This window comes from Nesoenas mayeri (genome assembly GCF_963082525.1).
Source record: "Nesoenas mayeri genome assembly, chromosome: Z".
NCBI classification, from domain to species: Eukaryota; Metazoa; Chordata; class Aves; order Columbiformes; family Columbidae; genus Nesoenas; species Nesoenas mayeri.
This window is the reverse complement of record NC_137542.1, coordinates 15,425,471-15,447,759: the sequence shown is the minus strand read 5'-3', so window position 1 is coordinate 15,447,759 and position 22,289 is coordinate 15,425,471. Positions and strand designations below refer to the sequence as shown.

The 22,289-nt window shown below is 37.4% G+C and overlaps 1 protein-coding gene across 2 annotated transcripts in view; it reads right to left on the bottom strand.

Moving 5' to 3' along the window:
• Positions 1-22,289, bottom strand: part of SLC24A2 (solute carrier family 24 member 2) — a gene marked incomplete at its 5' end in the record, with an annotated part of 104,355 nt that overhangs the window by 22,640 nt on the left and 59,426 nt on the right. The window contains 2 exons of one of the 2 annotated variants that reach the window (XM_080362465.1): positions 1,533-1,628; positions 7,796-7,846. In XM_080362465.1, the coding sequence (XP_080218591.1) occupies positions 1,533-1,628; positions 7,796-7,846 (147 nt within the window). The remainder of the gene's footprint in view (positions 1-1,532; positions 1,629-7,795; positions 7,847-22,289) is intronic. The other variant, XM_080362466.1, reaches the window with a different exon arrangement.

Here is a 22,289-nt window from a genome sequence, read left to right as displayed (position 1 = left end):
ACTTAAAAAGAGAGAAACAAAAATTCTGCCTTCCCTTTGACCTATACACATTTTTAGTAAAATTCTTATGAGTGGTAAGCTTGCATTTACTGGTACTCATGTCCTAGAAAAAATCATATTATTTGCAATATTCAGTGTTCCCTGTTTATGCTCAACTGACTGAGCCTAACACTGCAGGTAAAAAGTGACATAAGTTATTCTCCCCAGACATAACAGAATGCACCATGTTGCACCTAGAGGTGAGGGGTATGTTCAAGAAGATATAACTTTTATAACACATAATTAGCCTATAATTTGCTATAATTAACAAAGTTGCTTCTAAGCTGTAATTATGCTCTTTCTCATTCAAAAATAGGGTGAAAGAGTAAATGGATAGCCTAATAACATCCAATAACAGCAGATGATCATTAAAACAGGATCCTGTAGTCCTTGTACTAAACTTTTACAGGAATTAAAAATTAAAATTAAAATTAAAATTAAAATTGGGCCTTTGGTTTCTGATGCCAAATTTATTAAAATTTATTCTTACTGTCTTGGAATTCTCTAACCAGTAATTATCTCTTTAAGTATGTACTAGATAAAAATGTCAATGGCCAAAAATCCCTGGGATGATATAAAGTTATGGGGAATAGCAATATGAAATGCCTTATGGCATGCTCTTGTTCACTGAAGTAAATACAGCTGTCTAGTTACATTACTGGTGTTCTGAGATTCTTCTAAATTAAAAATCTGAGATCACAGCCACAGTAGAGCACCAGACTATCTGTAATTATTTCAGTGCATGTGTTTTGTCTCTTAACCCCGCAGCCAGTATTATGGTTTATTAACAGAATGTCCCATCCAACTGTTTGATTCTGGAAGCAAATAGTACCTAAATATAGCTCAAGGTCAGGAAAAGTGTCAACTGATAAAAAGATTTAGCTTTTATCAGACACATTTGCATCTGGCTTTCGAATGCAAAGAACATGCTTAGGTAAAGGAGAGAACAGGACACAGTAGGTATTTTCTTTTAGTACAAGAACTTTTGAAATAAAATACAAATTCTTACACTTAATGGAAAATCATAGTAAGATAATTTTGCACAATTAACATAAATGACTAAATGACTCTCAGCAAGCAGCACACAGACAAATCAAATCTAAATATGAAGGGTGTTCTTGTGATAAGGGTGATACCACATAAAACAGATATTCTCCTAGAGCAGCGCAATAAATTAATTAAATTGCCACAGATAAACTGTGAGGAAGTTTTCTCTCTCTGTTTCTGTCACTTCAACACATACCCAAAATCAGCATTGCTGTTTTCTTTTCAGTCCTGCTGGGAGGCTTTCTAAATGCCTTAGCCCCCTTTTCTTGCACTTAACTCATGTTTTGTCTCTAAGTTTCATACTCTTTTGTATAGGGCATCAGAATACTTTTCCTAAGATAGCATAAATGAAGTAGAAGAAATTAATTCCTAAGGATTTTCGGGCAAAATAAAACAGTGAAGAAGGCCCTCAGGAACAGGTGATAAATCTGCACTGTAGCACTCACCATGATTAGCAGCTCCATTCTGCCTTTCACTGTCTTCCACCTGGCACTTCTTTTTGGCGATCTTATGAAGGATTGAGGCCCTTTCCTTGAACCTTCCTAAAAGAAAGCATTGTCATTATTAAAAGGCAGCCATTTAGAGAAGCAAAGTTTCTTTGCTTCTTTGCTTAGGCTCCACAATCAGGGCCGATAATCCATTTCCATTGGTCCTCAAGCAGCAAATGTGTTACTAAACACTACCTTATGTTCTCATATATACTTTATTTTCTCTTAAGTGGAAATAAAAATACTTTTTTTTTTTTTCTATTCTGAGAATTCAATAAGGAACAAGAAATCGAAAACAAAAGCTCTTCCTTTTCTTCGGAAGCAGTCAGTAAATTTCCACCTATAAAAGTGCTGATGTAGGATTTCAGCCTAAACAGAAGATGAATACAAATTAATAAAAATACCAAACACTTTGAGGTCTCAATTAGCAGTACAGGAACACAGAATTTCAGGTGAACCCATATATTGCATTATGGTGAGTGTAGTTTACTTTGTCACTTCGTGTTCAGATATGTGCCTGTGGCTTCTAAAGATACTTCAGAAGGGGAAGGAAAAAATCTCCAGAATACGTTATTTCCATACTAGTTTCTCAAAGGTAAATTTCCTTCTCAACCTGCCAAGTGGCTTTTGTCTCACATGAGGTTAATGACACAGATGATCACCTAGATTGTCTCCAGGGCAACTCATCCCATCCCAAGAGAGATCCCAGTTCCTGCCACTCTTTATTGACCATGGAGTCCAAATGACACATTCAAACTAGGCAATACCAAAGATGGCAAATACTAAGTGAAATTAATTTAATCCTTTGCCTACATTGGTTGATCTTCCTATGTAAGGGCTCTTCGGACATTTTATGACAGTCTATGCTGTGTAGAAAGATGATGTATCTGCCGTTCTTTATTGCTATCCTCATTGCTCTTGGTCTTTAAGTATTTTTAAAAATATTTTTAAAAGTATAACCAGTGGTTATAATATAATACACTTCTAAGTAACACTGTTACTGTACAGGGTCTGTGACTTTTAATTCTTCATCTCCAGTTAAAAAAATCCATTGAAAACTCTTGGTGTCCCTGCAGCAAAAACAGTGCAGGCTTAAGACCAGAAGATGTTTCAATGGAATCACATAATTGATTAACAGTGGGAAGTAACAGTGAGAAGTCACAAATTAACTCAGGTAGTTGGAGAACAGTCACTGTTTCAAAGCTAAAATAAAAGACAAACAAATCATTAGTCAAAAAAGAGATCCTCTCTTCTCACAAATGGAAACCTCAAAACCCTGTACCAACACTTTTGTATGTGAAGAAGCACTTGCACAGTCTACAGGGACTAGCAGCTATCATGTGATGGGAAGTGGAATTAGCAGCAAATCACTTGGAAAGTAATAAAAATATCACAAAGATTTAGTAAGCAGGACTGTCTTTTCAGCAGCCCACATCTTTTCACAAAGACACTATGCTCAAAAAAAAAAAAAAATTAGCCACTCACAATATAATGCAAAGATTATATTTTTCCTGCATTATACCTAGAATAAAATTGCCTGCAGAGGAGTATCTAAGAGTAGAACGTAATCACAAATAGCAAGACATCTCACTATTTCCGTTCACTGAGTCAGTGGCAGAGATTTTAGTTAGGATAGAGAGAAAGATAATTGCTTGGGATATCAGAGAAAGAAAAAAAACAGAGGAAAAATGCAAATCGTATTTCTCAATACTTTAAGCTGAAATGCTAGGAGTCAAGTCTGTTCCTAACTTCTTTTGAAACACTAGGGGCATTTAAAAAATGCTTATCCAGAAGGACGTGTAGATACTGAAAGGTGCCTTTGTAATTTTCATACAACATGCATGACAGTTTGCTAAAGCATTGCTTTAGGTTTCAGACTCCAAATCAACTTCATATGTCTGGGAACTCGGCTTGTGATGCCCCAAATACACAAATTCATGTTTTGCAAGTGATGCAAGTGATGTAGCTGAGACATTTCCTGAGAAATATCTGCAGAACCATTCATTCTCCACCTACCCCAGGCTGGTGTAAACCTTTTAAATTCAGGTTCAATTTTAGAAGTTTCATTAAAGTGATGCAGAATTTTGTAAGGATAGTCTAGTCTTTTGTTTGAGAAGGTTTGAAATTGTTTAGGTTTACTTAACAGAGAAACTTGAGTGATTATTGAACTGAAGATGTCTCCACAGCCATTCACTCCATTTCAGATGAACTTAATGGAAGTTGTCTTAAATTTTTTTTTTCACATTTCCAAAAACCATTTCCCACTTTTAGGAAGAATTTCTTACACTGACTTTTAATACTGAAAATTACACTGCTTCATTCAGGAGACTGTTCCACAACTATAAATTATTATCATGGAAATTAACCTCAACATTTGAAATGGAAATGGTATTTTAGTTTATTTTTATTTCTCAGCACATTAATGGTTGAGCTTACATTGTTTCACATCATTACCTTCCATTTGATTCACACAGTGAACATAACATAATGTGAGGAAATTATAAAAAAAAATAATATCACCAGTCAAAAGCATGAAACAAACTGAAAGGAGCAGTACTAGCCTGCATGAAGACAATGAGATGTAAAAACACAGTAGAGCTAAGTCTTTTCCATCCCTTCCCTTGCCATTTTCCTCTTTCGAATCAAAACTGTTCAGCAATAGAGAAGCACAGAGCCATCAGGAAAAAGGACCAGCTCAGGATATTTCCAAGTCACTAAAATTTACAGAAAGCCCCAAAGGTTTCATCTTAGGCAAGGATCTTCTCTCATGCCTTTTTTCTCATCTTTAGGTGTGGCTACTAAAATAATCCATAGGAATTTTATGCTACTGTTCTTATTGCTAGCAGAAGATAGGAGTTTAGCAGTCCTATGTATTATACTACAAGTTTGACTAACTAAGAGGAATTCTCAAACCACCTGGTACCATGAGAGTTTATGTAAATGAAAATGCTTTATTCTATGGACTCAAAATAGGATAGATTGCTATAGAAAATTGTTAGTTAATCTAGATTTGGCAAATTCAGAGAGATTGTGCAGCTCATTTCAGTTTACAAAGGATGGGGTAGAAGGAACAGGAGATCAAAGCCAGGTGATTAGCAAAGAAGGTAGCTTAAAACTAAATCATTTTTGTTTGAATATAGGCAAGCAAATAGGTATTGTATAATAGACATGTGCGTGAGTAACCACAACTGCCATCAGCTGGCAGCTATTCTTTTCCTGATTGAGTATATATTATAAAGACAATCCTTGGACTACAATCTGAATTGCAGACTACAGACTCCATGGGTCAGAAAAGTCTTTGATTTGGCAGGAAAAAAGTTCACCTTCAGGAATTAACTCATTTAAAAAACTTAAAACTCTACCATTTTCTAGTTCACAGGTTCATATCAAATTGAAATTATTACATCTCCAGAGCAACAGCCAACCTTTCATGAGTCTGAAGATGTAAGATCTGTGGTTGTTGAGCAGTCTGAGCTGCTCCTACCAGTCCTGCTCGTGGTTAGCTGTGGAACACAACTAGTGGGTCACAACCAATCAGTTCCAGAAATCCACCTCGTGGGTTTTCTCCTTTAAATTTAAAATCCTGTAGAAGCATAAAATTATAATACATATGCAGTTTTGTCATATTGTAGGCTGTTTGCGGAGGTTGCTTGACAGCATGAGACTACTGTGAGGGTCTCTTCCCATCTGGTAAGGTATATTTTCTCCTCAAGTTGGGCCTGATTAATTAATTAATTTAAAGTAACCTTCTGACCAAATAGGAGCAAACAATAGAGATCAGTGTCTGAGACCTGAAGCACAATGGCAAGTTGGCCATTAGGCAATATCTGATTGTGCATTGCAACCTCACCATCCCGTTTTGATTCTGTTCTGATGCAGCAGCTAGAATAGATGTGCCTGTGCTTCTCCACCAGAAGACTGAAAGATCTGCTGCCTACCTCTGCTCAGGGTTCAAGGACCTGGAAATAAGGATGTACTAGATTAGAAAACACCCATGGATTTTTAACTGGGCTTCCATGCTACTGTGACTAACTTTCTGTACAAAATACATAAAAGGCTCTGTCAAGAAAGGAAGCGAAAAAAAAAACGGATAATGCAAATAAGTGTGATGCAGACTGATAGTGATTATACTTTTGTCTATCCAAGCAGAAGGTTCAAAATATAGCACACACTTTGATCTAAATACATCTCTGGGATGCACTGATCATTACTTGCTTTGTGAAAGGCATGAGAAAATGATGATGACTGTTATATTTGAGAAGGTAAACTGTATCACAGACTCTTGTCAGTGTTAACACATCCAAAGACAAAGAGCTTCCTTTCTTATTTTTGCTACTGGATTTTTGCTGTTGCTACAGTACGGTCTGGGATTATTTATTCATGAAGAGTGCTTTCTGAGATGACATTGAAAATGATCAGCATTACTTCAGCATAGGGACATCATGTATATATACATATATTATGTGTATCATACTTGTACGTGTATTTCCCCACAAATAGCAATTAACTTTCAACAGAGTATATATGAATATCTGGATGCCTTCCTGTGTAACCTCGTCTGGGTGTTCCTGCTCTGGCAGGGAGATTGGACTAGATGATCTTTCGAGGTGCCTTCCAATCCCTGACACTCTGTGATTCTGTGATTCTGTAATGTGGTGATTGCTTTTGAAATGGTAGACTTAATACTTTAGCATAAAAAGTAAAAACTTTAACATACCCAACTCTGAGTCTAGAATTGGGTATACAACATACCCAACTCTGAGTCTAGAATGAGAAATGACATCTCAATTGTAATGAAGACTGAGATGAGACATCATACAAAAGCTTTAGCTCTGAAAGCTGTAGCTGAATGGCTTGAGTTAGCAACTCATTTCAGGTGCTTGAGAGGTGTCTTTAAACAACATAGACACCATTGTTTGCCTAGAAAAATCTCCTCTCAGACATCTTTTCTTATATCGGTATGACTCCTGTGAATCAGATGGTGAATCTGGGCAATGGAGGGCGTTGTGGCAAGACTTTCCCTATGAGCTGGTGCTCATGCCGGCTACAGAAGAAAACAGCATCTTCCAACATCAGGCACCAAGGCAGAAGGAACCATCTCCTACATCCAGCCCCAGAATAGTGTTATATTTGAAGTATCAACAGCAGATACAGAAAAGAGGATATAGTCAAAAGTTATCATTTCTCCCCTTGCTCCCCTCCCATCACATCCCAGAAAAATTATCACAAGTAAGTCATATAATGAAGGTTTTCTTAAACTTTTTTAAACTGAAGGTTAATCTAAACTAGAAAATAACTGTGTTTCTAGAAACAGAGAATTAAGCTATTTGTCTTCTATTTCCAACATTAAAAGTAAGTAGGAATAGGCAGCTAACTTTTCTACGGGTCACAAGCTTATCTCAAACACACCAGTAATTACTAAGTCAAACATCCATGAAACCATCTGTATGGCATTATAATCAGAGAGCTGGACAAGAGGTCTTGATCCTACAGACAGTCAGGTCTCAGCTCAGGGAAACTTCGAAGTTATACAAATGATGACTGCACTAGGACTGAAAGCATGCGCTGCAAATTTAGAACACAGTTAACTACTTTTCCTGAATTAGTATAATGAACTGGAACCCTTTTGAATCAGCAGAAACATTTCCTGAGATTTAACTGAGCCCTGAATCAGGCCCTAATTACTTCCTTCTTGTATTGCTAGAATCAGGATTTTAAATTGCATAATTTTTGCATTGCAATTAAGCATACAATTAATACTCCAGGAATAGTCATGCTTATTTTTTAAAGTTTATTCATTACTTTTGAATGATACAGTAAACTGAAGTCAATAATTGTTCTCAAACCGAGTGATTTGAACATCCACAAATTAATTTCTTTTCTTGAACGTATTGTAAAATGACATAAAATAAGCATCTACGATCTCTGTTAGACTGCGCCATATAATTTGCGAGGGTGGTTTTCCATGTATACTCTTTAACAAAAGCATTCCATTGCATTTCCTTATCTGAAATAGCAAAAATGAAATGCTGAAAGCAAAAACTGGAAAAAAGAGCCATAACCAATTATGCCGTCAGTGAAGACATGCAAAAAAGGAGTTATTAAAAAATGGAGAAACTGAAAATAGGACTCAGAAAAATGAAGGAAAAAGTAAACACAGAAAAGACACTTAAATGGCTTCAAAAAAAAGCTGATACAAACAATTCTAAAATATTTCTTACCTTCTTCAGTCATTGTGTCATAATATTTTAGGTTTCCATATGATCCAAGCTCTACAACATCACAGTAAAAGACACAAAGATAAAGAACCAGCAGACATTCAAGAAGTGTACATGTTTTTGCATGTGCTTCATAAACTCAAACAGTGATTATGCAAAAAATTCTGCAGGACAGCGAAACACAGATTACAGAAAGGGCAGTGCCTTCCCCCCCCGCAACATTTCACAAGTCACTGGCTTTAGATAAGTAACTTGCTAAAGTGAGATGAAGGCGAAGCAATGAAATCTAAAATTCAGCCTTTTCAAGGTGATTGCCAATTTGGTGCCTCTACATTCGGGAAAACAGAATAAACCTCAACAGTACCTAATCAGTGGAAGCTTTGGAAACTACTTTTAACATTCCCCAGATGAAATACAAAATACTAGACATCCAAATTAAACAAAAAATCTCAAAATTTATAACCTAAGAGATTGTTCATAATGCTGTCCCACAAACATTGTTTTGATACCAGTGTTGATGCTGACTTGCTTTAGAGGAGTTACTTAATTTAAGCACTCTTTTGTCAGTTATGAAATCACAAAAAAAATGTATTTACTCACTTTATCAGGTGGCATGGGACCTAATTAATTAAATCACTAAACAGTAGTGAATACATTGCATTACTATGTTCTAGCAGGGCAGAGAAAAGAATAGAATGCAGATGTCTCCAAATCTTTCGGGCCTCTATTATTTTTCTTTGTGATACAATCTTGTATGAGATCATCTTTTTCTCTCTAGATGTTGCTTTGCATTTCATTTCTTAAAGTGTTTTTTTTTTTCTTAAAGTTCGCCATACATGTAAACATATATTTTTATATAAAATACAATCATTAACATAGGTCTACAAAACAGAACAGAGAAAAATTAGGCACAAGAAGGAATTTATAAATGATTTGTCAGAGGAATGTGTGGATGATTTCACTCATCATTTTTTACGTAAAGTTTTACAACTGAGCCTCTGAGCATCCAACCTTTGATAGAGTGTAATCATTAAAAAATGGATAATTAACGGTTTGGTACTGCTGTTTTCTTTGGAAATATTCTCTCTTCATATTTATGAAACAGCTTAAGCAATTAAATACACAAATGCTATACAATTATTTTGGTTTTGGCTGATGCACCTCCTGATTTTTGAATATTTTTTCACACAGGTGACTTTCAACAGAGGTCCAGCTATTAGTTCTTAACTGTAAAATACCAAGATGTTATGCAAATCTGATACTTTGAAAGGTCCTTTTATTTTTATTCTGTCTGCAGATACTTGAATCTGCCAAATGAACATTTCTTATGTTATTTGCAGAGACAAAGCTTTACGCCATGAAACTTAAAAATACGTGAAATGATCCCTGTTAATTTTTTAAAAATAATTATGGTTGGATTGTAATAATTGTTTCATAGACATACTTTATCAAAACCAGTTACAAATATTGATGTACTGACATAATACTGATGCATTGACATACAATGCAGTGACTTATTTGTAGACAAGTATGCCCAATAGAATATGACATCACTCTCTCTTAAAGTAAAGATATCATTTAAAGTCAGAATTTAATATATTCTTTCATAACAATATACAACACATATATTATTTTGTAAAAATGTTCTTAGTGTTACGACATAATCTTTGCAGCTGCTTTTACATAAAAGAAACCATTGTCCTACCATCTTGATTTTAGTCCTAAAGATTTGAATTCCTTAGCCAGGAAGAGCTCCCAATAACTTCAATATGGACTTCCCTGCACAGAGCATTTGCAACCATATATGCTGTTTCATCATGGCTCAGCATCGGCTGACTCTACAGCCAGCACCTTTCCTTAAAATTGTTCTCACTGATCTCTGCCTTGATGTGTCTGAGATGTGCTTGGCTAGAACTTGGGGTGAGGCATCCATTGGAGGATGAGGACAGGGGTGGAAAACAGATTGCAAAAGGAGTCCAAGTGTAACCAGAGAAATGGAAGTACGTGCAGGAGACAAAACTGCAGGAGAGGGGGTGTATAAACTCATGGAGAAAAAAGAGTAAGGATAGGAGTGCAGAAGGACAAAGTTGATAAGAAGGTTGCACCATAGCAACAAACTTAAGAATTAACAGAATGATAGCAGAGGGTCTCTGACTTAATGGATGAAGCAGAAGGGGTTTCAGAGGAAGCCAATAACAATGGTGAATTATGCTAAATGTCCAGAAGAAATAAAAAGGGCATCAGAAAAGCAGGGTACTTGACATACTGGCAATTCGTTTTAGATCTATTTGCTTCCTATCTGAAGTGACAGATACAAGACAAACAGGAAAGAAAAAAAGAGAACCGAAGAGAAAAGAAACAAGGAGATGCATGATGCTGACGATAATCATGTTCCAGGCACTTCAGCAATTCAACACGCCGAGGATTAAACTAGGTTAATTCTTGCAGTTAGCAAAATTATTTCCAGGAAAACTCTAATCTTGCTGGTGAGATTACATTTCTCAAAGCTTTTATAGCAGATCATTTTATACAATCACCAGCACATTGACTGTGATGCAAAACTATGATGCCAGAAAAGGTCAGATGCAAGTATTCACATTAATTATTTTGTGGATTTCAAGATTGCTTCGGCCAGTGCTGCTCAGCACAACAAAAGGTTTGCCTTTGTACAGTGTGCCTCCAATATACTGCACTGTCTTCTGCTGTAAAATTTGGACTATATCTGCTCTTTAGTATCTATTTTTGAATTTTCCTGTTATATTATAATAAGATGCTGTTCAATATAACTCTCGGTAAACTCAAACTGAAATACTTTTAAAAAAAACTATTGTATTGCAAAAAGTTCTCAGCTTTTAAAATAAACTGATTTTAAATGAAATTTGAAACCTAAAATACTGTCATAAAGAGTGCTTGAAAGAGTACCCCCAAATCTAAAACTACTGAAATTTGATGATTCCAGTTTCATGAACATGCAATGTGGTTCCCACAGGGAGGTCACAGCAGACAGACTAGCTGACTGCCAGTACGTGCATCCCTGCTGGTCGCATGAAACAGAGGGTGCAGAGATGCAGATTAACAGCTGATCCTCAACAGTGACAGAGTCATTCAATTAATTTGTGCCCTTCTGCATATTTTTTATACCAGAAGAGAACAGAGCTCCTGATAATCCTGTCTGACATTCCTGAAGGATTACAACAACTTTTGTCTTATTATCTACTGTTCTCTACTGTGTATGGAGGTGCCACATGATATCAAAGTAAACACAAAGAATAATGTTGTTAGTCAACAGTGCTATGCTATTTGTAATTTCAAATAATATACCTAATTACTCAGTTTATTTTCAATGTTCACTCATTAAGTGTTGTAGGTATGGTCTGTGGTGAAGTACTCATTTCTGCCTTTTAAGCATAATGCCACAGGTTGCCATAGAAAGAAAGTGTAGCCAGTACTTCTCTTCGCTCTCCCACTACGAAGATCTCAGATACAGGCTGCAGTTGTCCCTAGTTATGTCAGAAATTAGCTTGCCTCAGAATTTCTCAGAATACTTATAAGGTATACAGCTATTTTAGACATAGCAACCTGCACTGCTAAAGGTATGTATCCCTTCACAAAACTATGAATTCAGATTCTCAAAACAAAGTAATGCGTTGTGGGTTTCTGTGACAAACATAAGATTTTCACTTTGCATAACAAACATATTTGTATGAAACTCCATGTCACACTTCTCCAAGGTAATTAACAGCTTCAACACTGACATATCTTTTACTCAAAACTAAACCACTCAAGTGAAATCGCTTAAGACAATCCCTAAACTTTTAGCGCAATTCTGCTGTTCCTTGTATTTGACCCCCGCAGTCCTGAAGGCATCAAAGCATAATCCTTTATCAGCATCAGTAGAAGCTTGACTTAAAAGGAATTGTAAGGCACTCTGGAATAAGCAGATAAAGAACATATATTTTTCCCGTGTTTTCATATCCATAAATTCAGCCTTTCAAAAGACTGAATATGTAGGACATAAGGGAGAAGTAAAATGAGAGAGTAAGGGCTCAAAACTGATAACGAAACTGAGAATGACCATGCATCCAAGAGCTGCAATTTAAAATCAAGCAAATAATTATTAAAAAGATTGTAAACATGAAGCCTAACTAAATATTGGAGACAGAAGAGAATTTTTGTGAAAGAAGTAGCACACATAATTCTGAGACTCAGCAAGTTCTTGATGGTCAAAGACTTTAATTTGTTTATCCACTCTTCAACTGTATACCTTTCTGATATGACCTCTAACTTGCAGTTATCATTATAATAATGATTTACAGGACCTCCTTTCCTAATTTGCATCTTTCTAAAACAAGGCTGAGGAGTTAAGCCAGAGGATTTGGAAGAGTTCATATTACAACATCAAGGAGGACTAGGTCATTTTTCCTTAACCTTTACTGTCATTTCTTCTAGTTGTCATGGTCTTAAGAAAATTCAGTTAGATGATCAGAGAATCATCCCTAAATGAAAAAAGAAGGCCGCTTCAAAAGGCTTGCTAGGTAAGTTGTAGTGGCTATCTGGTCTAAATTGGAATCAAAGCTTGAGTTGGTTTCATCAATGACGTTACATCAGAATCAAAGAACACTCATTGCTAAAATCTTGTGAAAGATCTATTGGAGATTAACATTAGAGGTGTAAAATGCAAGTCCTAACCTCTACCAGACCTTCAATAAAAGATAATGCCTTTGTACACGCATTATTTGAGGCAAAACACAAAAAATCCTGTCAACTGAAGGAAACCAGGCATTGTGAATTTTTAAAAGGACTAATTATTTTTTAATAGCTTTCTTTCAATGAATGTCATCTTAAATTTGACTTCCACCTTTTATGAACTCCGTTAAGCCTCTTAACTTTCTCATAGATTACTTATATCCCTTCTGGGATAGACTAGGACTGCTGTGGGATTTGATATGTATTATCACTGCAGAATGCAAAGGAGAAAGAACAAACAGTGTTTTAAAAAGCAAAAGACTATTCTCCTACTGCCTCCAGATAATCCAAACTATGCAAGTTATAATTAAATGTTGTAGCCTACAATTCTACCTCTGGATCTTCAAGCTGCCAGTTCCTGCAGAACAGAGGCTTTGCTGCTGAGCTGGTGCAGTGGAAAATACAAAGGAACCTCTTTTGGATCTAAGTAATACAGTAAATAATAACAGTTGCGTGCATTTTAGAATTACATCTTTTTGGTTTATGCTGCTACCAGTGCTGCTTTATTAACATTCCTAAGCAAATAATGACAATCATATAAATGAAAACTTTCAGATACTTGACCAGTAGGCACTACATTGGGAGTAACTAAATTATGCAGTACTTGGTACATCTGAGCTCTAAACACACGTGGTCACCTTTCATCTTGTCTTTAGATTGCAAGCCCTCTATTCCTGCTCTCTCTCCTCACGTGTCCTTACTCTGGCTTCTATTGAAAGTGTTTTTGTCCTGATAATAATCTTATTGAATTTGCCTGCTTTTATTATAATTAGTTTATTGCAATTTCATCAAATTGGACCGTGAATAGGAATATAATTTAAAATTACAGAGTTCTGGGCAGCTCCGGATAGTCACAACACCCAAAAGAAAGATCTGCCTATTACTTTGCTCTTAGTACAGCATTTAAAATGAGGACTGAAAACCCACTGTTCTTACAGCCCATACTGCCTAGCAAACCTTCTTGTGGTGAAAAAGAAAATTTGTCTGAGGATCCATGTGGTTTTAACTGATATGGGTTAAAGAGTAAATATTTTTAAGTAGGTGATCAATGGCATATTATTAACACACATGCAATAGAAAATAAAATAATTTAAATATTATGTGTCAGACCTTGTTTTTGCTATTATTAGGGGATTTTTAATAAATTATTTAAGAAAAACATGAAGCTGCTTGCTCCTGAGGTCTTTGTTTCCTCTTCCATCTTCTTTCACTTGTAAGTTACCTTTGTACCTCCTGTCACCAAACTCTTGAAGACAGGTGCCGCACATTCTCTAGAACGTAATAACACCAAAAGACAACTGATATATAACAGAATTGACCCTGCTTGGGTTAAACACAATTCCCGCTGACTTTGAAGGGGGATTTATCTTTGAAGATCTTCTAAATATTATGGAAAATGGGAAATGGAAGAGACAAGAAATGAAAAACTTTTTCTACTGATGACATTGGGGGCTTCACCACTGACTCTGATGCAGTCAGGACTTCAGCAAGTGTCTGTGGGGCCAGGCATTGTGGGGAACTGGACACATATAATTCCAACTGCAATAAATTCCAGCTGCTCTGATCTTCAGCATGTCCAAGGAGAATAAGGCAAGGGCAGCATATCCCACTATCCAGTCGTAAAACCCAACCAGCCTGTGGAGGATGAAGCCATCTGCCATGTGCAAACTGTACTAAAGGAGATCTTCCACTTTCAACTTCAATAGAAAGTCCCTCATAGCTACTATTATCACCTGATTTGTACAGGTTTATAAATTATTCATGTTCTTTGATGTTAATACTTTTAACAAGGAAATTTGGAGTAAGGAAGAAACTTTAAACGAAGCTAAAGCCATTAAGCATGGAAATGCGCAGTCAGGACAGCTGTAACCTGCTCTGGGATCGCATTTGTATTTAAATATTCATGTCTTCCTTGCACACTCAGTAGGGAATCCCAGTAAGAATATGAAGAACAGGGCATCACTGGAAAATATAATGGAGCTGAGAGACTAGAATTTTGCCTGCAGTAAGCAGCTTGAATAGATTCTAGTTAAAAGAATAAAACATGACATGCAGAAATATTGTTTTTCAAAACCTAACATTTACCATAAAAACCCACAAATACTAAATTTCAGATTTTAAAAAATAAATTTTAAATAGGCATAAGAAACTTCCATTATTTAAATTTACTACCTACAAAGACCAAGACTGATTTTAAAGGGAGACCTGTTCTTCAATTTTTGAAGTAACTAGAAATTCTGTCAGTGAAACTAGCATAGTGCTGCCTTTTCTCTGTATTTTAGGACCAACCGAAGTTAAGCAGACCTGACATTTATTGCTGCAGAGTTTAAGAGCATCACAATAAAGAGCTACATTTTGCCATTGAACTGTCCATTCTGAGATAAATTTGTAAGAGTTTCTTTGCACCCCAAGTTATGTGTAACAAAAACATATCGAACTTTTCATTCACATCACTACCTACAAACATGTTCTGTGGATAGGATAAAAGTTGCAAGCCCACACACCCTACAGTCATGGAAGTGCAGCCACTGTATTTAGAAAAAACAAGACCAACATCCCCAAAATATAATGAGAATGAAGTGGTCCCTGCAGGTGTGCTAAATAAACCCACTCAGTATAATAATTTAGACTTCGGAAGTCTACTTCTTTTGTTGCAGATATACATCTGTGATTGATGTCTAGATAAATCAGCTGAACTAAATCTTAATAATAAAATTCTCTTCATTAGTCTAAGATATCATTTTCTCTACAACAAAATCACACAGCTTTGTAGACAGCTCATGTTCCACAGCTGTTACAGTGACATTTATATCTTACATGTGCTACACGGAAGTTTGTAAATTCAACTGGTATCCATATTTGGCTTTGAAAACTTAACTAATACAGGAGGAAACAGCTATTTAATCTCTCTCAACTTTCTGACAGATACTAACAGGGCTATCTAAATACCTTCTCTGCTTATTTAAATAGATCTGCCATTAGCTGCACGTTATCCACAGTTTCTACTCTACCTATGCTATTTTGCACTCTTATAGTGTGGGGAGTTCTACCTACAATTCAGTTTGATGCTGGAGATATCTCTAAAAATACTCATCTCATCTACATTAACCATGCAACCTCAGGTACCTAAATTAAGAACTGAGTTTCTGTGGTCTCTACCGTAGTTGCAAGGTAAAGGGGCAAGGAGGCCTCACCAGCAAGTTAAGTGCCTCATTACTTCACCTGTCTCATCTAGCTGTTTAAAATCTTCCCTGGAAAAAAGCTTTCTTCTTGTTAATGACTGAGCAGAGAATCATGGCACTGAAAGCTGAGTTAGCAATGTGTCCTTTCAACAGAGGTGGCCTACAGCATCCTTGGCTCCATCAGGCAAAGCAAGGCCAGCAAGTCGAGGGAGGTGATACTTTCCCTCCACCCAGTGCTGCTGAGACATATCTGGGTGCTGGGCTCACTAGTGCAAGGGAGTTGTGATAAACCAGTCCAGCACTGTGCTACAAAGATCATGAAGGGACTGGAGTATCTCTCATTTGTGGAGAGGATGAGTGAGCTGGGACTGTTTAGTCTGGAGAGGCTCAGGGAGATCTTACCAACATGTATAAATACCTGATGGGTTGGAAAGAAGACGAGGGAATGAGATTCTTCTCAGAAATGTCCATTGAGAGAGGAGTAGTCATGGGGTACAAATTAAAAACCAGAAAATTCCATCTGGACACATGAAAACACCTTCTGCTGTGATTATGGTCAAACTCTGGAATGGGTTTCCCAGAAAGACTGTGAACTCTCCATTTGTGGAGATGTTCAAGACATGACTGGACACAGCCCTGGGCACCCTGATGAAGCTGATCCTGCTTGAGCAGAGGTTTGGACTAGCTGAATTCTATAATTCAAGAGGTCCCTTCCAATCTACATGCACACACAAAAGACCAACAAAACAAAACCAAACAACAAAAAACAACAAACAAACATCCCCCCAACAAAACAAAAACTGAAACACAACAACAAAACCCCACAAAACAAAAAAACAAACAAAAAAACAACCAACCAACCAAAAAAACCCCAAGAAAACGTGAATGCTAGATGTATAAAAAGGGTATGAGATATGGAAGATATGACACTCCATTTTGAATGTAAGCCCAATTGGCCTTTTCGTTGGTTTCCTATCTTCATATCAGACTGAGAGACCATGGGATGGAGATAAAGGGAAGACACTAGACTATAACTAACAGCTATTAATTTGTATGTGAGACTGGCAGGGAGCCCCTATCTTCTCTGGCAGAACTCCCTTGCAAGCATTTCAGCCTTCAGCAGAGGAGAAAGCCAAAGCCCTCGTGTTTTTCTGCTCAGAGGGCTGTTTTCCCCTGGTGCGCCAGAAAAGGAAGGAAAAACTGTTGCAAGCTGGGTAGCAGCAAGAGTGCAAGAAGAAGTATTCTGAGCTCCTTTGTGAGCCCAAGGGTATGCCTAAAGGACACTCAAGAATGGTGACCTAGAGGAGACATAATTAATAACATACATTATTATTTTTAATAATTTTGTCTAGATTTGCATATATCCTCAGGTTAGATAAAATATTGTGCCCAGTTCTAGGCCCCTCAGTTCAAGAAGGACAGGGAACTGCTGGAGAGAGTCCAGTGCAGGGCAACAAAGATGATGAAGGGAGTGGAGCATCTCCCGTATGAGGAAAGGCTGAGGGAGCTGGGTCTCTTTACTTTGGAGAAGAGGAGACTGAGAGGTGACCTCATTCATGTTCATAAATACGTAAAGGGTGAGTGTCACGAGGATGGAGCCAGGCTCTTCTCGGTGACAACCAATGATAGGACAAGAAGCAATAGGTGCAAACTGGAACACAGGAGGGTCTACTTAAATATGAGAAGAAAATTCTTCACAGTGAGGGTGACAGAGCACTGGAACAGGCTGCCCAGGGAGGTTGTGGAGTCTCCTACTCTGGAGACATTTAAAACCGGTCTGGACACCTTCCTGTGTAACGTCATCTAGGTGTTCCTGCTCCAGCAGGTGGATTGGTCTAGATGATCATTCGAGGTCCCTTCCAATCCCTGACATGCTGTGATTCTGTGAAAACATTTTTGTGCTTATAAGCACAATAATTATCTCTTTCATCTCCGGCATGGTGCTAGAAAATGCACGAAAGTCCTGCAGCATGCACACGCTGGAACTGAGGACAGTGGAAGTGCTGAGGTTACTACAGTCATGTAGGAGCAGAGCACTACCCATGGGTTGCTGCAGGCTGAGCTGCCTGGCCTTACTTCTCTGAGGATATAACAGATAGACAGCTTCAGCCAAAAAAAGGTTCCCAGTGGGAGCGAGCACAGACATGATGGTGCAGTCTACCCAGGCCAAGGGAAGAACAAAAGCAGAAGGGTTTTGCAAAATGAGACAAAAGCTGGGAGTCTGCTGGGTGACCAGGGAGGTGAAGGTTATCCAACCTTCGTCAACTGTCTTTGGGGTAAGCTGATATTTTTTGTGACATCTCAGAAAAGAACACAAGTAGCAGCATCAAATTAAGCAAAATAGTTTGAGATGAATGGCAAAGATGGGAAATTCTGAAGATCAGTATCTAGGAACACAACAGGATCTAGTGAATATGTATAAATAATTTGCTATGTCAAAAGCTTTGAGGATCACATAATTCTTTATTTTTCTGAGAAATATGAATGTAGGTTTCTATTTTTATTTTGTCAGAGCAGACAGTGCCAGTACTGTACTTTTCTGCATTCAGTGAAGGAAGCGACAGGATTGTCAGCTCAGATTTATGTAACAGATGGTTACTTTTCTCACCAATAACATTCATCATGTTTATGTAAAAAAAACGACAAACAGATAAACAACAACAACAACAACAAAAAACACACAAAAAAAAAACCCACAAAAAAACCCCAACAAAAGTAAAGCATATAAGATAAACAACACCTTTCCTGAAGAAAGGCATCCTGTAGTTTTCCACTTTGGAAATAGGACTAGAGAAGGGAATAGGAGAGAACTGCCAGAGATACCTGACTGGGGAATGAGCCATGACAGACATTTATATCACACTCATTTTCATGCAGAGAATGCCATTTGCATTTGAGTTACGTCCCTGTCACATGGGAGCAAAGGAGTCAGCACCTAGCTAAATCCTTCCTTGCAGAATATGTCTTGTTGTTCTGTGGCATCTTATCAGCAGACAGAAAAGGTGGTATGGGAAACATATGAAACATGTTCCCATAATAAGGGAAATATCTCATTCTTCCTCTACCCTGCTAAAGCTGTGCAAAAAAAGCAAGGTAGCTTCAAGTGGCATCTTCTGGTATCTTCTCTTTTCAACAAAGTACCCATAGAAGCCTTCAGAGGGGACAATCTCCCTCCACAATACTCACTCTTTCATGTAACCTACAGCTTGTAGGGGGAAGGTAGGCTTACTATTGATGGCAGACACTTTCATACAAATTGCTTTCCATGCTTTTCCTTCCCATGCTCCAACTACAAAACAACATCCCTCTTCTATTAAAAAAATGTAAAGAGATCTTTGCAAATCCTGCACTTCTGTAACCCAGGAATGTCTGTTACAAAAGCAGGACAAAGGTATCTGAGGTACAGGACTCAGAAGAAAAAAAAGCCACAAATGATCAATGATTGCCATGATTTATGTTCGAGTTGCCTGGATTTTGGATTGGGGCCTGACCAACCCAACAGGTCTGATGATGCCATCCTTATTCATACGGGTAATGCTGTTATGAACAGTCCAGCTCACTACTTGGTGAATAAAGGATTGCCAGACCAGCACTTAAGCAGAAGCAAATATGGCACAGGATTTCCTGGGGATTGATGCTGGCTGGGAGTTGATGATAGCCTGATGCACATGCGGTCATTAATCTTAATCCTCAGCAAATGATCTGTACCAAGGTCATTATTTCTGGAATAAGATAAAAGCAAACAAAAAACTAATGTCACTCAGATATTTATATTTTTAATGAATGATGAGGATTCAACTGTAAAGTTCATGTCCCATTAACAAATACCCTTCACCTTCACCTGTCAGAGTGGTTGAACTCTGACCTTAGAAGCTTTATGCCAAGATCATCATTTTGGAGAGGAGAAGCCTTCCTTGTCCTAGATTGTTAATCAACAGCATGGCTTCACACCTGCCTGAATGCAGTGCCAAATGCCCAGCAACTCCCACAGATCTCAGGTATTATTCATCTGTCAGAGGTGGGCTGAACACTTCGCAAGCTCACTAATTCCAGATAGTTTACGAACTGGCTTTCACAAGACAGGAATAAGCCACGGCAAAACCAAATTAGTGTGGAAAAGGAAGGACAGGTTCACAAGTGTGTAATTGTATATTAGGATCACTTTGGTTATCTACATTTTGTGAAAAGCAAAAATTCCTAAGGTCATTTCTCTCTCATTTGATATTTTCCTACTCACAACCAAGTGCATATTTAAGAGGCTCCCAAATAAAGTAGAGGTTGGTTCTGACTTCACAAATGAATTATTCAGGAGTAAATATAATAAGCTGGTTTTCTATAAATACATTGCATATTAATGTAACAATTACACTGTGTAGGTCAAGCTGACCTTTAATAGACACACAGCCTATTTATACATTCCATGTTGCTTATGTTATCAAGAGTACTTAAATGGGACTTCTTTTCTGTCAGCCTTGCAAAGCCCACACAAGTCCAAATGACATACCAGTGTGTCTTTTCATGCCCCTATTTTCTTTGCAATTACTGAAGAGAATATAACAGTGAACTTTATGATTGACATAAAGAGAAAGAAAAGCTGGATCTTCCACCAGCAGTAAAATAACTAGAAATTTTACTTCTAACAGCAACATTTGATCTGGAAGCTGTGCAGAGTCAAGCACAGAATTCATGAGTGCTCTTCCAGAGACTGCAAACCCAGTTCTCTGGGGTGTGCCTGCTGCAGGGCTGCTGGTGCCTGCTTGGGACGTGCTCTGACTGACGGACCCAGCGGTCCAGGAGGAGAGCACACGCTGGGGAAGCCATTCTGCAGGAAGAGGGTGAAAGAAAGTGGGTGCAGATGAGTGAGATGCAGTATGAGGAAAGGGAAAGATGGCAAATTGTAGCAAAATGGGGAAAAAGGAAATGAGAGAGGGAGGAGGACAGAAGGAGTATGCCCAAGTGCAGGAGCTGCCAGAGTACCTGTGTATGTCAGGTTTGATTTACGCCTTTCACAGTTTTTTCCTTTGAGAATGGCACTCTTTAATGTTCTCATATATTGTTCTTTTGCTGCAAGTCCAACACATACAGCTAATGACACAATGTTTTTGACCTATGGATCTAATAATCTGGCAGAAATACTGAGGGGATCTAAGATGACTAAAATGGGAGAAAAAAATACACGGTATCTTTCTCTGCTCATTCTTTGAGTCTGATCCATGCTCGCACTAAATGATTGGGAAGAAATCCTTTGACCTCACAGGTCATGCACTAGGTCCATTGTTTTTCATTACATGAGTGCAACAGAGCTTATTTCCTTTGCTTACATAAAACTCAAAACTAACACCAATCAATTGTGCATTTCTTATGTCTGGGGTTTTTTTGTATTAGGAAAGGGCATGTGAAGTGGAGAAAGCCACGTGGGCCAGGTAATCCTTTACATTTCTACATCCCTCTAAAAGATGGGTTTATAGAGCAAAGGGCTGCACTTCTCGGATGCTTCTGATAAATACTATCCCTCCTTTTACGTCTTAACAATGAAATGCTATCAGCTTAAAAAATCACTTAGCTAGCATCGTGAACATCTGTTCAAGCAAACATGATGCACCAGTTGATTGTTCGGTGTCTATTATACACAGGATGATTAAAACACAAGAACAATGTGAGATTTTGGTAGGTAAAATTAATACAGAACCAAACAGATAATCAATATTGCATACCGCAGGTACTCATATCTGTTATCACACGTATTTTTTAATTGAATGTAAGGTTCAAATACAATGCCATCCAAATTTGTTAACTAGTATTACCCACCTTGGCTAGTCACAGTATTTACACCAAATTAAAATACCTTTTCTTTTATGCAGGTTTACAGAATTATCTGAATACAGAATAATGAATGTGGACACATAAAACCTCAGAATTTCAGGAAACAATGTGAGTGTTCAGTAGAGATACTCAACACTCCCTGCACCTGCCTTCCAAACTGCCTGTTGTGCAAATGATCTTGCCTACAAATGAGGTGGTGCCTCAGAAAAGAGTTAAAAAACATAATGTGTGACAGAAAAGTGAGTGGAAGATTTTTTTTCACATTTCTTCTATACATCTGGACATAGTAGTAAAAAACTAAAACCAGAGTTCCACTTGCAAAAATATTTATTGAATTGCACTCCTATATTGGCACTTTTGCACTCTCATTAACTAAAATTTGAATTTTGTGAAGTCACCACCTTAGATGTCTGCACATATATAGGCTATTTTCCAGTGTCTTCTTGGCCATTTGTCTGTGAAAGCTGTGCATTAAAACACAGTATCTACTGCAAATGTGGGTAGATTTTTTTTCCCTTTGTAAATTTAAACCCAGTCTGTCAGTTATAATGAAACATACAGGTGGTTACTGCCTTGCTCTTATTTATAGGCCACAAGACCTTTATATTTCATTTTTTTAAAGAATACTAATTCTAGGACAAATGTAAGAGTTTGTAGAGGAAAAAAAAAAACCCAGTCAAACAAACACTAAAGCACTGTGAGCAAAGAGGTCCTGAAGAAAATTTTACTGGAGTAATTTAAACAAG